This window comes from Sceloporus occidentalis, unplaced genomic scaffold (assembly GCF_023333645.1).
Source record: "Sceloporus occidentalis isolate IW3139 unplaced genomic scaffold, rSceOcc1.0.p SCAF_4, whole genome shotgun sequence".
Lineage (NCBI taxonomy): Eukaryota > Metazoa > Chordata > Lepidosauria > Squamata > Phrynosomatidae > Sceloporus > Sceloporus occidentalis.
This window is the reverse complement of record NW_028316984.1, coordinates 18,092,369-18,113,180: the sequence shown is the minus strand read 5'-3', so window position 1 is coordinate 18,113,180 and position 20,812 is coordinate 18,092,369. Positions and strand designations below refer to the sequence as shown.

The 20,812-nt window shown below is 42.6% G+C and overlaps 1 protein-coding gene across 1 annotated transcript in view; it reads right to left on the bottom strand.

Moving 5' to 3' along the window:
- Positions 1 to 19,981, bottom strand: part of LOC149313554 (Krueppel-like factor 7) — an 86,934-nt gene extending 66,953 nt beyond the window's left edge. Inside the window, exon 1 of the mRNA XM_089519309.1 lies at positions 19,178 to 19,981. Coding sequence (XP_089375435.1) covers positions 19,178 to 19,420 — 243 coding nt within the window. The 5' untranslated portion in view covers positions 19,421 to 19,981. The remainder of the gene's footprint in view (positions 1 to 19,177) is intronic.
- Between the last annotated feature and the right edge of the window lie 831 nt (positions 19,982 to 20,812).

The following is a 20,812-nucleotide window of genomic DNA, read 5'->3' as shown; positions in this document are numbered from 1 at the left end:
GGTGACTTGGAGGTCTCACATACACAGGGTCACCATGGACAACAACAACAAAAGGAAGCATGCGGCTCTCCAAAGCTTTAAGAAATACCACCCTCACTATCCTTCAGTATTGGCCAGTTACCTGAACCTAATGGGAACCAGAGTGCAACAGCGTCTGGAGAGAGTGCTATGCTGCAATATGAATGGGTGAGTACAGCTAGAGAACCAAATGTCTGATGCTTCTTTAACTAACAGCTGACAGCTAAAAGCCTAACCAAGGAGAATTGTTTTGTTGACTATGATATATTGGCACAGCCTCTGAGTTGGGCCCCAGATAATGCAACCACAAGCAATGATGTCAAGTAACAGAACAAAATCTCAAACACTGAAATTGACTGTGAAGATGCACATCTTCAGCAACAGATATTTTAGTTGAAATGTGTCTGCCTTCACTGAGGATCAATCAAACAAAGTTGTCACAAAATACTGTCGCTTATAAGTGGGAAATTACAGCTGACTACCCATGGAAAATTATGCTTCTTCTGAACTAGAAACAGGTTTGGCACCTGATAGCATCTTTGAGATGTAACAGTGTAATCACATACATATTTAGGATTTTATAGTATTAAGAATTCGGTTCTGGATGTGTTTTTCCTTTTCCTCCCCCCTTTTGCTTTCCTTTAGTGCCATGTCTTTTTTTGATGTGTAAGGCTGAGGGGAAGGTTGGCTTTGTTTTTCTTCACTGATCAATAATCTGCTCTAGTGACCTTGAAATGAATAAATAAATGTGAGTCCTAATGACCTTAAGAGGGGTTACTTTAAGTAACCATGAAGAGAATCAGAACAATGCATTAGGCTTGTCAAAAGCCATTTGTCTGTTCACCAGTAAGCAATGTGAACTGCAAACTATTTACCGTATAAAAAGAGGGCATTTACACCCTGTACAGGAATCTTTTGGTCCCATCAGCCATAGGCAGCAAAGTCAGCAGTAAGGAATACTGGGAATTGCAATTCAACAGCATCTGAAGGGCAGTATGAGTCCCATCTCTGTTTTACACCAACAGAACAGCTTGAGTTACCCCATCCAATCCAACAATTTAGGAATCAATAACCAAGAATATCTGCATGTAAGCAACATGGTAGGAAGCAGCAGCGCTTGAAAAAGTTATTTTTGCACTAGTACACTCAGAATCCCCCAGCCAGGAAAATACAACTTTTCAGACCTCTGGAAGCTAATAAATCTGCAAAGGCCTATCTGTATGGTTAGTCTGGCTGAGGTATTTGTGTGAATGACCCAAACGTCTGCTATTTTTCAGTAAAACACAGCCCTGTTCATTTCAGATATTGATCCTCCCACCTTTGCACAACATCAGCCGAAGTCATACAGCAGCAACCCTTAAGCTATCTCACACTTTCATGTTTCTTTATTCTAGTCACACAACATGGAGGCTCTGCCAGGAGTGTCTGATTCAGAACATCAGACATGTTTTCGGGCATCTTTCAGAGCCCTGGCAAAGCCGCTTGCCTGGAACAGCTCTGCCATGCTTTTATAGTCATTATGAAACTGTAATAATGGAGGAACCTGCATGCTACATCCACAATCATTTAATTTTCAAGTGCAGCTTCAAAACACACAGACAAACACACACACACTCACAGCAGATTTTCCATTACCAGTCCAATCTGCTGTGTAACATACAAAATCCATCCTAGGTGGCATTCCTCCAGGCTTCAATTAGACTGTTAGCACTACTCTTCTACCAGCAATATGTCATAAATAAAACCATTTCTAAAGAATGCTTGTTAATGTATCAAATGCTCCTTCACTGCCCATTCTTCCCTTTCTTATCCTTGCTCAGCATCCCCTGTTCACATCACATATATGAATGTTTTCCCAGAGTAGCTGCAAGATTAAATGGCCAAACGGGTACATAGATACACAAGAGATTTAAAAATAGGATTTTACTGGTTTCCTTGATTATATTAAGAAGAACAATGGGATGGAATCCCATTCACAACATGCACGGAAGAGTAGACACTCTCAGCAGAATACAAAGTCAATTGTATAAGGAGCTCAAGATGAAAAACTATGAAAAGGAAACATGACAATACAGGTTTCAAATGAGGCAGGAAACCCAGTAATCTACTGGCAAGAGAACGTGGTTAGGGACACCAGGGATTCGGTGGATCTGACTTGAAGGCACACAGCAACAACAATCACAATCTATGGCCCTGTACAAACGGGCCTTTTAGTACGTCCTGATGACGTTCTAGGGATGCCCGGGAGCATAGTTTTTGGATGCTCCCTAACCCTAGTATGGCGCCAGGACGTCAAAATGGTGGCGCCCTGTACATACGGGCGCTGCCGTTTTGACGTGATGGATGCCTAGTGTCTGCACGTCTTGGCGCGCATGTGATGCCACAAGTGCGCCATTGGCACCTTGCGGCGTCACAAGGGCACCAGAAGAAGAAGCCGCTTTTTGCGGCTTCTTTTTTCACTGCCGGGAAGCCTTGCCATTTGGAGGCTGAGGCTTCCCGCCGGCAGAGACAGAGGCGGCAGCAGGACGCCCTTTTTGGGCAGTCTGTATCCCGCCTATATCTCACTGAAGACAGTGTCTAAGCTACCATTGATATTAATGGCTCTGAACTACATCCCAGGTATTTTAGGACTTACTCTAACTGCAGATTCTTTCCTGTCATAAAACAAGAATCACATCTTCATTGTGATCCCAGTGATAAATTTCAGAAACTCAAAACACAATAAGCCTACACAAATACATTTGTCATCTAATGCACTGAAATGCTTCTCCCATCAGTCACATGGATGAAACTCAAAATCTCACATGAAACTATACTGAAATGCACTAGATCCAAATACAAAACGTGTGCATTGCATGAGAAAAATGCACACAATCTTGTAATAGATGAAACTTTCAACTATTGATTGGGAATTAAAATCCATAACTTTGTTTGAATGAAAATCTTGGGTTTATGGGTCATTACAAAAAAAACAAACCAAAAACCACAGCATGTTTGTTTTCTGTGCAAAGGTTTCATTGTCCATGTTCTGCACTTTAGGGATTGCTTGAACTTTTTAAAACATTAGCCTAAATCTAATTATTATTTCCAAGTAGAGTAGGCCCATTAAATCAATGAAACTTACAGAAGTATTTACTTATTAAGTTCCCATTGATTCAGTGGGTCTAACAACTCGATTTAAGCCACTGGACCTTTAAACACACAACGCAAACATCTAAGTATCTCAGGTACAATGGGAAATTGCTTGCTGTCTTTAAAAATAGTGAGCAGGATGGAACATTTCTTTTCTCCTATTTTGCAGCAGGTTTGTTTCCAGTTCTGTGGCATACTTAAGACAAGTCCTGAGTTGCAGATTGAGGAACAGAATTTACCATTCAGGATGATAATTGGAACATCTTTTTGATAGCTTCACATGTTCCAACTGTTTTCCTTTATAATATAATACAACTGTTTAAACAGCCATTTGTAACCAGAAAGCCTACTTACTTGTTGTTGTTGTTGTTGTTTTAAATTCAATGGAATCTCCGCAACGCATAAAAACAAAACACAAATCAATGGGAGTGCAAGAATAATGGCAAGCATCTAAAACAGCCTAAAGCAGCATCTAAACCAGCCTAAGCCAATTTCATTAGAGGTTTCAAAGACCTGGGAAAAAGATGCTACTCTACACCTAGAAGACAAAAGTAGGTGCTGGATGGATCTCAACAAGGATATTATTCCATAGACAAAGCATCACCACTAAGAACCTTCTCTCTTCCAGACTGTGGGAGTTTCCGAGAACCTGTACAGAACACATGGGCAGGCAAATGAGGAAGGTAATTCTTCAAGTGCAGATTGTGCAGGGTTTTTAAAGTGAGCATTGGCATTCTGAGTGTCTAGAAATGGACCTGGAGGCACTATTATAGGTGTCTCAAGCATCAGAATGATGCAGTGATAGTAAGTGACCCCAGTTAACAGCCTATCCACTATTTTGTTAACTAAAGGCAGTTCATGGACAATCTTCAGTACAAACCCCACCTGCATTACAGCAGGAATGAAAATGTAATTTGTATTCGCTTAATGCAAGGAGCAGATAGGTTCCCTCCTCCCCAGCCACCATTTCAAATATTATGCAAATAAATGTGTGATGCTCATAATGGCTACCATTGAAAAATATGCAAAAACACGTGTACAGCAGGAAAAGCATGTGTCAAAATGCAGAGCATTTCTGTGCAGGAGAGAGACAAAGAGAGAGTTTCAGCAACTAACACAAAATAAGGACAGAGAGAAAATGCTGGGATTTATAGAAATGTAACAAAACCAATACAGAGAGCTTTTCACATCCCTGCACTACAGTCATCTTACCAGAGCATAGATAGCTGTGGCTGGGCTCCCTTTGTCCAGAATATGTCTGCAGCCGCACAGCAGCCTCAGCTGTTCGAAGGGGTTGCCAAGGCACCATTAACCTCCAGCAACAAGCAAGAGAGCCAGTGTGGTGTATTAGTTTGAGCACTGGACTATGATTCTGAAGAATAGGGCTTGAATCCCCACGCAGACATGGGCAATCACACTCTTTCAGACTCAGAGGAAGGCCCCTCCTTTGAACAAATACTGTCAAGTAAACCTTGTGATGGGGTCACCTTAGGATTGACCACAAGTCAGAAACAACTTGAAGGCACACAGCAACAAAACAAGGATGGTTCAAGGAATACTTCCCAGCTGAGAGCCTGGTCTTCCAAGGAGAATGTAATCCCACTGAGAATGGTGAAGGGTGCTTTCTAGTGCCACATGATTCAGTGCCATCATATGGCCAGAAGTGCTACTCTATAAGGCAGCTTCTTATCCCAACAGAAAGATGCCAAAATCTTTAAAGGGAAGAAGAAAGAAGTATACACTCATCCCTCTATATTTGCGACTTTGATATTCGTGGATCTGATTATTCACGGATTTGATGAATATGTTCTCTCTAGGAATATCTATGTCCCCCACTACATCTCAATGGTCAACTTTAACTAAAAGTTGCACTGGAGGACCTAGAGATTCCTGGAGAGAATACTCTACTAGGCGTTTGTAGCTACTCCAGCGCCGTTCTATGGTCAGTGTCTTTCGGACGCTGACCACAGACTTGCACTAGAAGACCTAGAGATTCCTAGAGAGGCATCCTCTCGGGTAAAAAGATGTTGTTTTTGTTATTTGAGGTTTTTCCATATTCATGGGGGTCTTGTGCCCCTAACTCTAGCAAATATGGAGGGACAAGTGGATATCATAAGGCACTGAGAGCCCATATTTATCCCTTACAAGTTTGCTATAATTCACTATCCAACATCGGGGCAGGATGGGGAGAGACAGCAAATTGGGGAAGACTGGATTAACCTGTATCTTTTGTAATGGCCTATGGCACAGCACAAGTACCCAGAAAATGGGGGGGGGGGGGGGGGGAATACAATTTTAGTCTGTTGCAATCAATAAATACCCAAATCTCTGCCATGGAGCTTCCTTTGTTAGGACAGGATAAAGAGGAGAATAAAATTTGTGGGTTCTTTTGAGATACATGGTCTCAGTTGTGTGCGGTTTTCACAAAGAAATAAAGGGTATTTCACAGAAAAAGAGAAAACTGCCTTATACTGAGTGAGACCACTGGTCCATCTTACCTGGAACAGTCAGACCTCCACATTTACAGGGCAGAGTGTGGTTAGGGATGCAAGACCCCCTCAAAAGTAGGAAGACCGTGAATACTTCTAGGCTCCCGAGATATAGCCAGGTAGGGGTCTGGGATGGGAGACTGGGCACCAGTGCCAGCAGGGTGCCTGGGGGTGGGCTCGCTTTGCCCCCAGCCTGGAATCCTTAGGCTACCCAGTTCTCCCTGCCTCCCTCTCTCCTGCTGTGCCTGGATGTGTCAGGCAAAGAGGAGGGAAGGAGGCTGGCCGGGCAGACAGGAGTGAGCAGCAGGGAGGCCATGATGACTGCACTGGGATTGGAGCCCCTTCCCTCCTTCTTCTTCCAGGTGCCATCTCTGCCTTCCAGCTGGCTGTCAGGAGGGAGAGTCCAAGGCTAGGTGGGGCGAGTGTGGCACAGCCAAGAGCATCACAGGGACAGATACCTTGCAAGCTTGCTGGCTAGTGAGTGACTGGAATGCAGGCTCACCTGGCCAAAGGGGGGCAGACAGGACTAGGCAGAGGTAGGTGAAGTGCCTCATCCAGTGGGCACCATTTAGTGGCAGTGACTGAAGGCCCTCAGGGGCACCTCCCACATTCTGCATCCATCCTGTCTGTCTGTCTGCTCATTCTCTGTCCTCAGACAAAACTGTGAATAATCAAATCCATTATAGTTAAGTGTGGAGGGCCAACTGTATTGTCAAGGCTGACTTTCAGTGACTCTTCAGGATCTCAGGCAGGATTTTAAAAGAACAGATTTCAGCAATCTTCTGCATGCAAGATACATGCTCTATCAAGCTATGGCCCCTTCTCACAGCATGTGCACATGCATGCATCTTTGGTCACACTAGTTGATCTCTACAGCTACAGAACTGCCAGAAGCTGAATATACAAAAGCTAAGGGTATATCTGGGGCCTAACTACTGGGGTCTATAGGCACCATATCTTGTTGATCATGGATGCTAAATAGGGCCAGCCCTGGTTAGTACTTGGATGGGAAACCACCCAATGAATGTCAGGTGCTGTAAGTTAGATACTGGAGGAAGGAACTGGCAAACCACCTCTAAGTATTGTTTGCCTAAGGAAACCCTGCAAAAATTGATGGTGTTACCATAAATAGGTGACATGCACACATGTCCATCCACAATACACAATTATAGCACTTTGATACTACTTTAACTGCCACAGCTCCATCCTATGGAATTGTGGGATGCTTAGAATTCTCTGCCAGATAACTCTAGCATAGTTCAAAATACTGGACTAGCAAATCCTAATAATGCCATGAAGTACCAAGTCACCAAATTTCATAGGAGGGAACCATGGCAACTAGAGTGGTATCAAATTGCCATAATGATGCAGTATGGCTACACCCTGAATGACAAAATGTGTGCATAAATGTAATCCATGTATGAAACATGAAGCAGATTGGGGGAAAAACTCACAGCCCAGATTCAGTTGAACAGTAGGAACCCCCTATCACTCTAATGCATCAGGGATGGGGAATACGTGGCCCTTGAGATGTTGGTGGTCTGTAATTCCAACTATCCCTCACTAGTGGCTATGCTGTCTAGCATTGCTGGGAATTGCAGTCCAACAACACTGAGATGGCTGCACATTCTCCAACTCCCTGCCTCACACTATTGGGATTTGAACTGTGGTCATTTTGCATGACACAGTTATATTCTGATGATCCATTTTAACTGCCATGGCTGGACCTGAGAAATCCTGACATTAGCAATTTAGCAAGGGGTCTGGACTGAGAACTAACTGTGTAGTGTGAACAGGGTCATGTCAGTTAAAAACATAGCCAAAAAATCCCAAAACTACCCAGTAACACAAGTCTACCTTAGTTTAGAGATGGCACAGGGGTGAAAGCAGCAAAACTGGTCTCATAGATGAATTTATAGCAATATAGACGGAATGTCATACATAGGGGAGTTCTGGAAAAGGATTATCACAATACTACAATCATTTGCAGTGACCAGGAGACTAAGGGACCGAAGCACAAAATCTTGTCACTGCATGCACAGCTGCTTCTGTCTGACCATCATCTGCTCTAGCAGTGTGGATCTGTGCTGCCTTGCTCAAAAAGATACAGCTCCCCTTACATTTGATTGCTTTCCAAATAGCATTCACCACTTTGTCTTGCCTTCCTGCAACATTTTGCTACTGAAGGTTAAATGAATTCCACCCACTTGCTTGCATGCAGGCAATGCACACCAAGCAATCATGGCAATCTGTAAGGCAGAGAGGGAGTGAAGCACGAAAATCATGCTCCCTATATCCCACATCCCCCTCCTGCTCCAGGTAAAAGCTTTCTGCCACCTCTGCTGAGTGGGAGCTGTCCCACAATTTCAGGAGAGCAAGCAGAACGGGATAGGTAAGTGGAAAGAACCATAGTAACATACAGTACAACCAATGAGATGCTAGGCTATACGGTATACATTAAGTACATAGAAGTACAACAGCCAGGTCAAATTGTACCTAAAGGTACAATAATAGTTGTACAATAATCCCCTCTCTGCTCAGCAGCTCAGGATTCTTACAATGGAGATGGAGTGAAGAATCCCATTTGCACAGTACCATAACTCTGAGTGGCATCAAGAGAAAGCGATTTTCTAGCAGCCAAAACTCTGCCTTCAGAAGAATACAGGAAATCTTCACAATAACCAAACAACTAAAGAGTTACACCACAGACATACACTATATACATAAATTCAGGTCCAACTTCCAGCTACCTGTGTTTATTTTTATGGTAGTGGGGGGCCATGAAATTTTAGCACATCTCCAGTTTTGTACCAGCTGCCAGTAAGTTCCTGGGTCCAACTGTAAGTGGAGGTCACAATTTAAAGTCCCAGATACCTTGATATCATGTAATCTGAAGGGCTACCATGCTATATATAACTCTGTCGGTAAATTAAAATCTACCTCTGAATTCTTTCTTCCGTACCTGCTGCAGTGGTGAGTGCTGGCACCTGTATAAGTGAAGCAGTGAACCTTCACTGGATTTTAGTTCCAACTTTACAGGAGCTGTCCAGTGTGATAAACGTATATTGGGAGGTTGTGTTCAGCACCTTGGATGGCTGCTTCTGAATTCAGATTTTGACATAGAAGCCCATCAGCTGCCAGTAACACACTGTTAAGACTGGCTAGGTTGGGGTCATGACAGTGACCCCAAAAGAAGGGTGTTCCTTTCCAGTCCATAGGCAAATTGCCAGACATTAAGACAAGCCTTGAAGAACCTCAGCTTTCATATACTTAGACTGCAATGAGTTTACATATTTCAGAGCAGCTGCACAATGTGTTCTGTACGCTTGATACTGTGGCTATTATATCTTTATAGCTTTCCTTTGCTTGTGTTTAGATACCATTATTCTTTAAGCAACAAAGAGATACTTTCAATAATAATGGATACTTTTCCATTTCAAAAATATTCTCATGGCAATAAACAATCATTATATTATTTTAAAATAAACATTTTTTTTAAAAAAGGGGAAGGGATAGAAACAGAACTGGTATTAAGCATCCACAATTCAGATTAAAATGACACCTTTTGCAAGAACATTTCAATTTAAACAGGGACAGTCGTTCCTGAGGAGGCTGGCTTTTTAATGCAGCAGCAGCAACACTAAAAGATTTAATTTCTCAAGAAGAAATGATGCAGAAAAAGGGTCCTCCCACTTCGTGGCTCAAAACAAGAATGGGAAAAAATCTTGTTCAGTCAGGTTGGAGGGGAGGGGTGTTTATGGCTTTGGGTCTTTTTAAGGGAACAATTCTTACTCCTTAAATCCCTACTCAGACGGGAACACAATTTTACAATTTGTAATACAGTTGCTGTAGCCAAAAGGTACCAGAAAGGTTACCAGGAGTCTTTTTGGTTAAGCAGCACCCTTGGGGTGCATGATTTTTCTGCAGTCATTTCCTATACCCAGAGTACCAGGCAGGTGGCTGTTCTGGGAAGTCAACTCTTCCTGCAAGCAATCCTCCCAGGGAGGCATGATGGGCAATAAGCACTTAGGAAAGTGTTTTGCAGCAAGTGGAACCAAGATGAAATAGCAATATTAACGGAGATGAGTTTTGTTTACGGAGCAGCCAAGTATGCCATTCTTCTAGAACAATGGGGGATGCCAAGGAGGAAGGAATATCTGCAGCATGATTTATTCCTGTCCAGTAGCACAGGGAAAATCTTGGCCAGCTGGCATAAGACGCTCTGACTGCCAAATGTGAAACAGAGATCTACTAGATAAACCACTGCCATACTTCTGGAGTTTTTAGGCCATTTCACAAGCATCACCATCATCCAGTGACACCACCTAAGGATCAGAGTGGGTTACCAGTACCACAGGAGTATAGCCACCTTCAATTCAACCATCATGCCCAACAGAACAGTCATGTCCATGTTTATTCAGATGGATCTCCCCCTATGTCCAGTAGTGCCAAGCCAATATGTTCAGACCTGCAGTTTAGGAAATAAAAAGTGAACACCTATGGGGCACAATTATGATTTGCCCAAAAGTGAAGCTGGCTTTGGGGAAATGTGTAGGTGAATCAGACTTCTTCTGGATTCTTATTCGTTTTATTTATATCCCATGTTTCTTCCAATGTGGGACCCAAGGTGGCTCATAATATGCTAAAACAAAATACAGTTAAAACAATGGAAAACACAAACATTTAAAAGCAATTAAACATTCTGAGTTAAAACCATTAATTTAAAATAATTATAAAATAATGATGATGATGATAAAATATAAAATAACGATTATGATGATAAAAAATACAGTGAAAAGATTTTCAACAATGGCTGAAATGAAAAGATTTTCAGCAATAGCAAGTTAACGGATCAAAAGGGTCTTTGCCTGCTGACAGAAAGAAAACAGTGAGAGGGACAACTAAACCTCACTTAAGAGAGAATTTTGCAGCTTGGGAGCAGCCACTGAGAAGGTTTTCTCTCTCGTCCTCATCAAAGGAGCCTGTGATAGTGGTGGGATTGAGAGAAACCCCTCCTTCGAGGACATTTAAAGGCAGGCAGGCTTTTATAAAGAGAGCAGATCTTTCAGATAATCTGGATCCATGCCTTATCCTCTTCCCCTCCAGCTTGTTAGTATGAACTGGATCCAGTTTTTGTGGACTGAATAAGACACACTTTATTTAGAGACAGCACATGGTTCCATTCAGAGCAGTTTCCAAAAACCACTGACAATTCAGCATTAAGCTTTTTCTGAGCACCCATCACTGAAATGCGGGGTGAGGATGGAGATGACTGCACAACGACAAAGCAGTTGCCAACTTCTCTTTATGGCCAAACTATTTATAATGTTATCTATATGCATTTATCAAATCTTTCTCCCAATACAGGAAGTCAGGAGGGAAACTGCCAGCGGCACTGATTTAGATTATGCCACATAACATCCCCACTGGTTGGGATAATTTTTCTTTTTCTGCATACGGTTCCTTCATCCACATTTGTAGTCCTTGTTCAACCCCCGACAAACGACAAGGTGACAGCCAAGTTGCTGGATGTGACTTCATATTCAATCATTCTGAGATAGCCAAAGGGGAATCTCCTCTCTATTTCCTCCCTTTCTTTACACGGGAGGCTCAAGTCACAAAGTCGCAAAAACCCTTTTGGCTTTAAAAACCATCAGGTCCCTGTTACTTCCACAACATTTTACCCTTCCCTCCTATCCCCCACAATCCATAATAAGAGGAAACAAAAGTTGGGGGACAGGCTGAAGAGGGCCAGTGTGGTGTAATGGTTTCAGCACTGGACAACAACCCTGGAAATCAGTATGTTCGAATCCCTGCTCAAGCATTGGTGACTTTGGGCAGTTCCCACACTCTCATCCTCAGAGGATGGCAATGGCAAACTCCCTCTGAAGAAACTTTCCAAGAAATATCCATGATAGGGCCACCATAAGTAAAAATTGACTTGAAGTTGCACAACAGCAAGAACAGAGAGATTGTAGAAGTGTAATTTGCATTTATCACTTTCTAGGCACTTTCCGTTAGCAGGTGCTGTCAGGACCACTGGAAAAATCTCAAGACGACTGAGTAAGCATCTTTCTGATCACGATGAGCAAGAACATGGGGTTCCCCTGGTATTCACAGCATATAGGCACATACCTGGCAATTTCCACAACATATGGAGCAGTGCTAATTGTCTAGTGAATTCCTGAAGTCACATAACAATGCATCTCCTCGAACTCACTCTATGTTATGTCTTACTAAAAAATGACCACAAGTACACATCAGCGTTGCCCAATTACATGATTACAATCCAGTAAAAAAGCAAATGTTATACACTTAGAAGATCTCTTGTAAACCATGCTTGAAAAGAGAGCCTATGGCCTGACTGGCCTGAAGCAAACTCATGTTCCTATGTGTACCATGCAGAATCTGAGAAACTTCCCTGAATCCATGTATGTTGAGGAATTCTGGGAGTCAAAATGCAAACATCTCAAAGCCGTACTATTATGTAGTCTCTATTAATTTATTTGTTTATGTATAGTCCAGCTTTTTCCCAGCACAGGACTCAAGGCAGCCTATAGTCATTTAAAGCAAATTACTGGTAAAATACTATAATATAAAAGTTTTAAAAAGTAACTAAACAAAGAATTCCACTAGGAATACAGAGTTGAAACAATTTATCCCACATTAGAAGCCCTTTATGCCCTATAAATTAAAGGCCAAAGACCTACCCTAAACAAAAAGTCTTGCTTGCCAGCAGAAAAAGGGCTTGGAAGGGTGAACCAAACTTCCTGTGGGACGGAATTCCACAAACTTGAAGCAGCACATATCCTCACCATGTTTTTATTTGGCAGTCTGTAATACAACCACAGCAAAACAGGCTGCTGTGGGAAAGCCACCTCCTACTCCTATGAAGTCCTGTTATTATGAGGAACTCCATTCCCAGTTCCTACACCCTCAAAACATATCCAGCACCCAGAACGTAATGGCTAGTAAGAGAACAGAAGGTGTCGCTTATGAAAACTTGAATGGCTAAACAAGACCAGACTCTGTAAATACTATAGATCTGTCTTCTCCATTGTGCAACTTAAGCTAAGATTACTGAGGATAATGTGACTTGCAGTCCAACACATCTGGAGGATAAGAGGCTAGGGAGAGCTGCTGTAGCTACTAAGGGCTCTTTCACACTGCACAGTTATAGTGCTATGGCTCTATTTTAATTGCCCTGATTCCAGAGAATTTGTCTCTGGTGCCTCTGACCAAGTTGCCAACTCCAGGAAGTTGGGTAGAGTGATAGGGCTCTAAGTAGTTGTCAATGCATGGTATACTCAAAGTATATTTGAGGGACTTGGGAATGAGCAATTATCATAAAAATAGCAGATAAATGACATAAGCAAATGACATAAGTGAATGACATAAGCAAACTGTGAACAGTTTCAGAGACACTCAGACTCAAATACAGTAAATGTTTACATGAACCTTGCCTACTTCAGAAGGCTCTTAAGAGCTGATCCAAGTTCAACAGGTGACACAAGTGAAAAAAAGGAAAGAAACCAAAGACAACATGCTCTTGATGCCTTTTCCCTCCCAACATCAGATGCAACGATTACAGATTCCAATCAAACTCTTAAAAGACACAAATGAGAAATCTTCCTTACATACATTCTGATCCCACTGACCATTAAGAACAAAAATTCTGTAACTCCATGTGGTAAATCTGGTATAATGCACCAGATTGCCACAGAAAATAAGCTGCTCCTGCCCATAAAATATCTCTTTTGCCCCCACAGTGCAGGTTCCATTTAAATCAGTGGTTCCCAACTTTGGTCCGCCAAGTATTTTGGACTTCAGCTCCCAGAAGACCCACCCACTTTGGCTAGCAGCCTGGAATTCTGAGAGGTGAAGTCCAAAAGATCTGGAGGATCAGAGTTTGGGAGCCACTGTTCTACATCTTACGCTGTCTCTCCATTTTCATGCAAGTTACAATATTTGGGCTGAGCATTCCACACAGTAGTTGTCCCTCTGAAACCCTTGAGTCTTGTGCAATATTTTTTTATGCCATCGCCATTGTGAACAACATGGCAAACAGAGGTCTTGCTTCCTTCCAACAAAATCAGAGCCGATCTGCGAAACAACCTACAGAGGCAGTGAGGGACAGAGAGAATTACTTGCCCAGGGCCACCAAGACAGTTCATGGCTGAGGAGAGACTTAAAGTTGGGTCCCCCTGGGGAAAGTCTCAGACTCAGATCCACCTGAAGAGGCTAAAATGATACTGGTTGAGACTCTCTTATCCAAGATGCTTGGGGCCAGAAGTGTTTGGGATTTTGGAATACCTGTTTTTGCAGATATGTACATAATGCAGTATCTTGGAGATGGGACCCAAGTCTAAACATGAAATTTATTTATGTTTCATACATACCTTATACACCCATCTTGTAGGTAGTTATATACAATATTTGTAACAATTGGAAAGCAGACATGAAAAAACTTTTGTTTTTTGGAGGATTTTGGATTTCTGAATTCCAGATAAGGAAGACTCAATCTGTACATGAACCAGAAAAGCAAATTCATTTGCTGGAATATAGTGTGAATTTGGCATGTATTTTCAATCTGCCCCTTCAAGAGCTGTGCCAAACATGTCTGTTTCTACCCCTGTTTAACCCAAATAAAGTCCTACACTGTACCTTTTTATTTCAAGTTGTGGAACAAGAGTACATGCCTAATTTATGTATCCTAAACAGAAGAGAGAGAAGGAAAAGTCAGCCTACTGTGCACTTGGAAGTCTGGGTTATTGTATAAACTATTGCATTGTAACTTTCCACACAACTAATTCTCAGAAGCAGAGACCTAAGAACTTCCTCTTCCTCCAAGTTATGGGGAAGAGGGGGGGGGGGAACAGAGGATGCCTGACAGGGAGAAATTATTTAACAATTGGCTTGAGTTATTGCAACAGTCATGTATACTTTTGCAGAGTACACATAACTCTTCCTGTTCTGTATTAAGCAGCTACAAAACATTAGGCTAAGAGGAAGGAAGGATCCTACAGTGTGGCTGTAGTGGTTCTCCTTTGCTGTCACTCACAATCAAAATGTCTACCCAGGCATCTCAAAATCTGCAACCTAAAGGTTTTTTCCCCCTTAAAAGCCAGTGAATCTTCCCCCATTTTATAATGCATCATAGGGTGCAATCCAGGCAGTTAGTTAACTACAACTGTCTATAAGTCCCACTGATCTGAATGCAACAGACTGAAGTAAATACTGCATTTGAACCAGACATCAAAGCACTTAACTGGATCATGTTTTTAGTGTTTGTATGTTGCCCTTCCTGGACAGTCCAACAGCACTTTACATAGACTTATTTCACTCATACTTACAACACTTGTGTAAGCAGGCTTAGTATTTTATATCTCCATACACATAGCTAGGAACACAGTGGCTTAGGTGAGGTCATGGCTGAGATAAGATGTGTACCAGGGGCTTCCCAGCTCACCAATCATTCATTTTTAATCTACAACTTTCTGCTGGTAAATCTGCTTAGTGTAGGGAATTTCATTTGAGGAAGAAGTTTTGTGGTTGTTGTTGTTGTTGTTGGAGTCAAATGAAGTGCTGCCTTTCAACAACAGACTGGCAACTTTTACACTGTGGAGCAGAAGCACTGGGCAGGACTGAGAGTGGAAACTGGAAGCGTGGCAAGGAGCGGCCTTTTGAGACACTGTGGCTGGAGACTCTGCAAATGTAACTCGGTCAAATTGCTGGAACAGCTTCTCCAACTTCTGCAGTTAGCTGGCCATGGGAACAAAGGGAAGGTGAAATGAAAGGAAACCCCCTCCTTACATTGGTATCTCCTGGCCTCACAGTGTGATAACATTTTGCCATTTTGACTAATGTGAATGTTTTGAAAAAATCTAGAATTTTGGGGGTACTTTTGCAGCCTTCTACACCTAGGAAACAAATCCATTTCTAAAAGGTTTCCTGACAATCATAAGAGCTGGGACAAAGTGAAATGAGCTGGTAAAAGTTGTGTGCTGACAAATTAAGGCTTCCTATGAACTCTTCCCACTCAGCTTCTTCCCCATCCCATCACTGAAAGGCTCAGGCTGCAAACCTCAACCAACTTTACTAGAACAAGACCTACTGAACTCAGTGGGACTTACTCAGAAGAGCAGACATGCCTAGGATTGTGCTTTAAAGTGCAACATGGAAAATCCCCAGTTCACATTTCACTTCTGCCACAGTGGGAGGCTTAATGTCAACTTACTCCTTCCCCTAACCACAGAAAATAGGAAGACCATATCACTGGCTGCCCTTACGTGACTGTTTGTAAACTTTATAGAGATGAGATACCTTGAATGCTTTAAGCACTCAACCAATGTTCTCCAGTTGCTAAGCATCACTAGTGGGATGTGTTCAAACAGCCGCCAAAAAGATTTAATGGAAAGGTTCAAATGCCTATAAAAGTCAACACTGACTAAAGGATTTAGGGCAAACACATGCAAACGGCTCCTTTAAACTCAGCGCGTATACAGCAGACTTGAGCTGGTGCTGCAGAAAACAACCAGCATCCTTTCTTTACAGTAGAGTAACATACAGTATCTGCCCCAGGCATTCTGGCTATGTCAACAGATTATCTCGCATTGAACTGTCTAGACTGTTATTAATATGCAACTGATTCAACGGCAAGGACACTGTTGGAAGCAAACTGGAAGAACTGTTAAGTGGAGAATTATTCGCCTCTCCAACTGAATCAGCCGCTCAAGGGAGAAAGAGAAAGAAAACCAGATGTGACTCATCAATGAGGCTGCCTAATAAGTACACAGAAAAAGGCTCCTGGTCCTTTAAGAACAAAGTGGACTTGAACTGTCTGCTTGCCTGAGACATATCTGCACCACCGAACCCTTTCCAACAAAGAAAGCTGGAACGACAAAAACCCCATGCAGGGAGATCCTTAAACATGAGCAGCTACACTGTAAACAATTCCCGCTTTCACAGCAAGACGATCCACCGATACAGACAGGTCCATGCGCACCTTCACGCCTCAAAGGCACATTGAAGAATTAGGCTCATGGCATCTGAATCACTGGAAGACAAAAATCCAGGAATCTATGATCTGAATCAACTGTAATATTGGGGCGGGGAGGAATCAGTTACATTAAAAAGCTTCCACGTGTTCACTTGCTTAGTTAACTACACAGCCCTGGAGCTTCTCCCCACTTATATGACCATAGTTTGCCAAATACAAGAGATTCTCAAGTGACTTTGCAACCAAGCCCAGCTCACAGCTCTCCCTTCAGCCTTGTCTTCCTCAGCAAGGAGCCCCATTCGCTAGCATTTACTTTCTCCCGCATCCCAGCTGATGTTTTTCTTTCTCGTCATCCCCGCTTCCCCATCTTTGTATTGAGGCTAATCACAGCTTTCATGCTAGTCCTTCTTTTCTCTCTCTAGGCTCCCATCTCTCCTGACAGCTCTGTCTCCCCCTTGTTCAGTTTAACCTCATTACCCAATTTCCAGCTTGGGAAGTTATTCCTTAACCCTTCCTCTGGCTTCTCAACCCTCTTCGCTTGCAGAAACAGGCCATCCTTTTAAGACAGTATTAACCATTTAAGCAACCTGGGGTTTGAAAAGATTGATTCATTTTTTAAAAGAAGAAACTCAAAAGGCAGTGCTTAGTTCGTACATTATTACTTCCCGGCTTCTGCATATCAAGTCTCTCCACCAAAACACCTGGCTTTGTAGTGACATCCCAATTACCTTGAAAACTGCCTTGAAAAGCAGGAATGGCATCAGTTGTCAATAGTAGTGGGAAATGACCCCCCTCGCTCCCTAAACACACACACACACACACACTTTGTGCAAGAAGAAAAGAGAGAAAAGTGGGATTTATTTTACTTTAAGCAACAGCATGAGATGGAAAGAACTCAAAAGATAAAAGGACACACACTTTATGCAAGAAGAACAAAGGGGGAAAAGGGAATTTAGGTCCAAAACACACTGCAGAAATAATCCAGTTTGAGACCGCTTTAACTGTCCTGGCTGAATGCTAAGACAATTCTGGGAACTGTAGTTTAGTGGGATATTTCTAATCTTCTCTGTGAAAGAGCTCTGGTGCCACAATAAAAGAGCCACTCACTCACAAACCATAAGGTTGTGAGTTCAATACCAGCCAGGGCTCAGGCTTGACTCAGGCTTGCATCCTTCCATGGTTGCTAACATGAGGACCCAGATGGTTGGGGGCAATTAGCTTACACTTTGTAAACCACTTAGGGAGTGCTTAGGTGGTATGAAGCGGTATATAAATGAAGCTAATAAACTACAATTCCCAGGACTCCCTAACACTGAGCCAGGGCAGTTAAAGCAGTCTCAAACTGCATTATGTCTGCAGTGTGTTTTGGACTTTTCTTTTTCTTTTTTACTTTGAATAACAGCAGTATAACATGGATGTAGAGAGCTCTTGTAACTCCTTTTGAGAGTAACTGAAAGAAAGAGGTTGGCAGCATGAGAGCTCCCTTGATTTGAGCCTACTTCCTCACATGTATTTGGAGCCATTTCCCAAATGCCTCTGAGGAAGCAGACTTGAGTCTGCGAGCATTAGGACCAAAAAACATGGCTAAGGATGATTTAGTCTGTAGAGAAAGATCTGTTGGTACCTTTGAGACTGACTGAAAGAAAGAGGTTGACAGCATGAGCTTTCATAGAGTAAAGTCTACTTCCTCGCATGCATTTGGAGGCATTTGCATCTGGAGGCATTTCCCAAATGGCTCTCAGGAAGCAGACTTGAGTCTATGAACATTAGGACCAAAAAGCATGGCTAAGGATGATGATGATTATTATTATTATTATGTAGGACCTTTCCTAGGCTTAAGTCTACTTCATCAGATGCTTTTGGCATTATTATTATTATTATGTAGAGAGAGCTTGTAGCCTCTTTGAGACTGACAGAAAGAGGTTGGCAGCAGGAGCTTTCCTAGACTAAAGCCCACTTCCTCAGATGCATATTATTATTATTATTATTATTATTAAAAGATATAGCTGTGTAAGTCTGTTGAATCAGTCTGTAGAGAGCTCTTGTAGCCCCTTTGAGACTGACTGAGAGAAAGAAGTTGGCAACACGAGCTTCTCTAGACTTAAGTCTCCTTCCTCAGATGATGCTTTGGGTACTATTATTATTATTATTATTATTATTATTATTATTATTATGTAGAGAGCTCTGGTAGCACCTTTGACTGCAAAAGAAAGAGGTTGGGGCAGGAGCAGGAGCCTTCCTGCTAGACTCCAGCCTACTTCCTCAGATGCATTTGGTACACAATACACAGTACACAAAGGATGGAGAGGAGCCCAAAGAACTTTTCTCAGTGGCAATTCTTATTTATTTTTGGAGGGGGGGGGGGCAGGATTCCCTGCAAGGACTTCTGAAGGGGGAAGGGGAGAAAGGTGGCCATTTCTGCTACTCTGAGAGAGGAAAAGAGATGCATGAGAAGCAACAACAACAACAACCCAAGACATACAGACAGACATATGCCCCAGGATCAAAGGGGGGGGGGGAGGGAGGGGTTCATCATCACCTGCTGCCAGTTCTCTTCCAGGGATGGCAAGGCGGAGAAGTAGCCGGTGTCGTGGACCAGCTGCAGTTCCTGGAATATGCTATAGCTAGCCAAGACATCCATGGTGCTGCTGCTGCTGGTGATGGTGCTGGTGTTTCTGCTGCTGGTGCTTTCTCCTCCTCCTCCTCCTCCTCCGTCCAACAAAACACGTAAAGCACCCCCCTGGAGCCTCTTTCCTGGAGAGGTTCTTTTAGTCCTTGTCATGAAAGAAAGGGGAAAGCCCCAAAAAGGATACAAAACGATACAAAACGATGCAATTAAATCCCTGGAGGAAGGAACTCTCTCGCTCCAGCCAAGGTCCTTTTGCTTCTTCTTTTGCTTTCTCTTTGGGAACTATGTATCTCTAGGTTTGGAGCAGTATTCACTTTGGGGAGGGGAAAGGTGAGGAAAAGCAAGCGAGCAAAGGGGGAGGAAATAGTAACAACAACAATAATAATAATAATGCAGGCCCATCCAAAGGGAGGGGGGGAAAAGAGGACAGTGCAATTTGCAATAATAATAATAATAATGATAATAATAATAAAAAGAAATGTGGAAAGAGGCTTCTCCACTTGTAGTAGGAAAAAAATAAAAATGAAGCAGTAGTAGTAGGAGTAGTGAATAGCCTTCTGTTGCGGAATGCAAACTCACTGACACGAGACTGCCATCTATTTCTGCATTGCTGCTCGCGGCTGAATGCAATCGTTGCGCTTTATTTCGGGGAGGTTGCATTTTCCTTCCCTGGCGCGCGCCGCCATTGTCGCGCGCTACTATCAACCCTGGCTCGCGCTCGCGCTCGCGCTCTCTCCTGGGCTCTGCTGGCTCGCGCACGCGCGCTCTCCCCTTCCTCCTCCTCCTCCCTCCCTTTCTCCTTTCCGCCGTGTGAGATCTTTCTCCCAGAGAGGGGAAACTGTCCATTAAGGCACCGCGTGACCATATAAGGTAAAACAAGGGGCGGGGACCAAAGGGGGAAAAAAGGAGGGTGGCCACGCTCGTTGAAGTCACCCACCGCCGTCCAATCGGGAGCCAGAGCGACGTCTCCCCCCCTCCCTCCCTCGGAGGGCGGGACCCAACACGGAAGGGGCGTTGGGATTGGACCAAGGGCTTGAAGCCGGCTCCCGCCTTATAAGGCAAGTGGATTGGGGAGCTATTTTTAGAGAGCTATATAAAGGGGGGGACGGAGTGCGACTGAGAGATTCGTAGCCAGGCTTTGAGAAAAGAGAGAGGGAAGGGAGGGGAAGGGAGAAGAGGAGCAGAGAGAGAGTGGCGCGTGCATGAGGGAGCGCGCATGCGCGCCTTCTCCACAGTTTGCAGTTGTCATTATATATACATATACAGTACATATACATACATATATATATATATATATATATATAAATTTTATATAATTTTATAATATATATATTGTTTTATTATATATATATATATATAATTTTATAATATATATATGTAATTTTATATAATTTTATAATCTATATATATATAATTTTAATATAATTTTATTATATGCACATATATATAGTTTTATATAATTTTATAATATATAATTATATATAATATATATAAAATAGTGTTTTTAAATATTTTAATAAATATTTTGTTACTCTTTAAATCTTT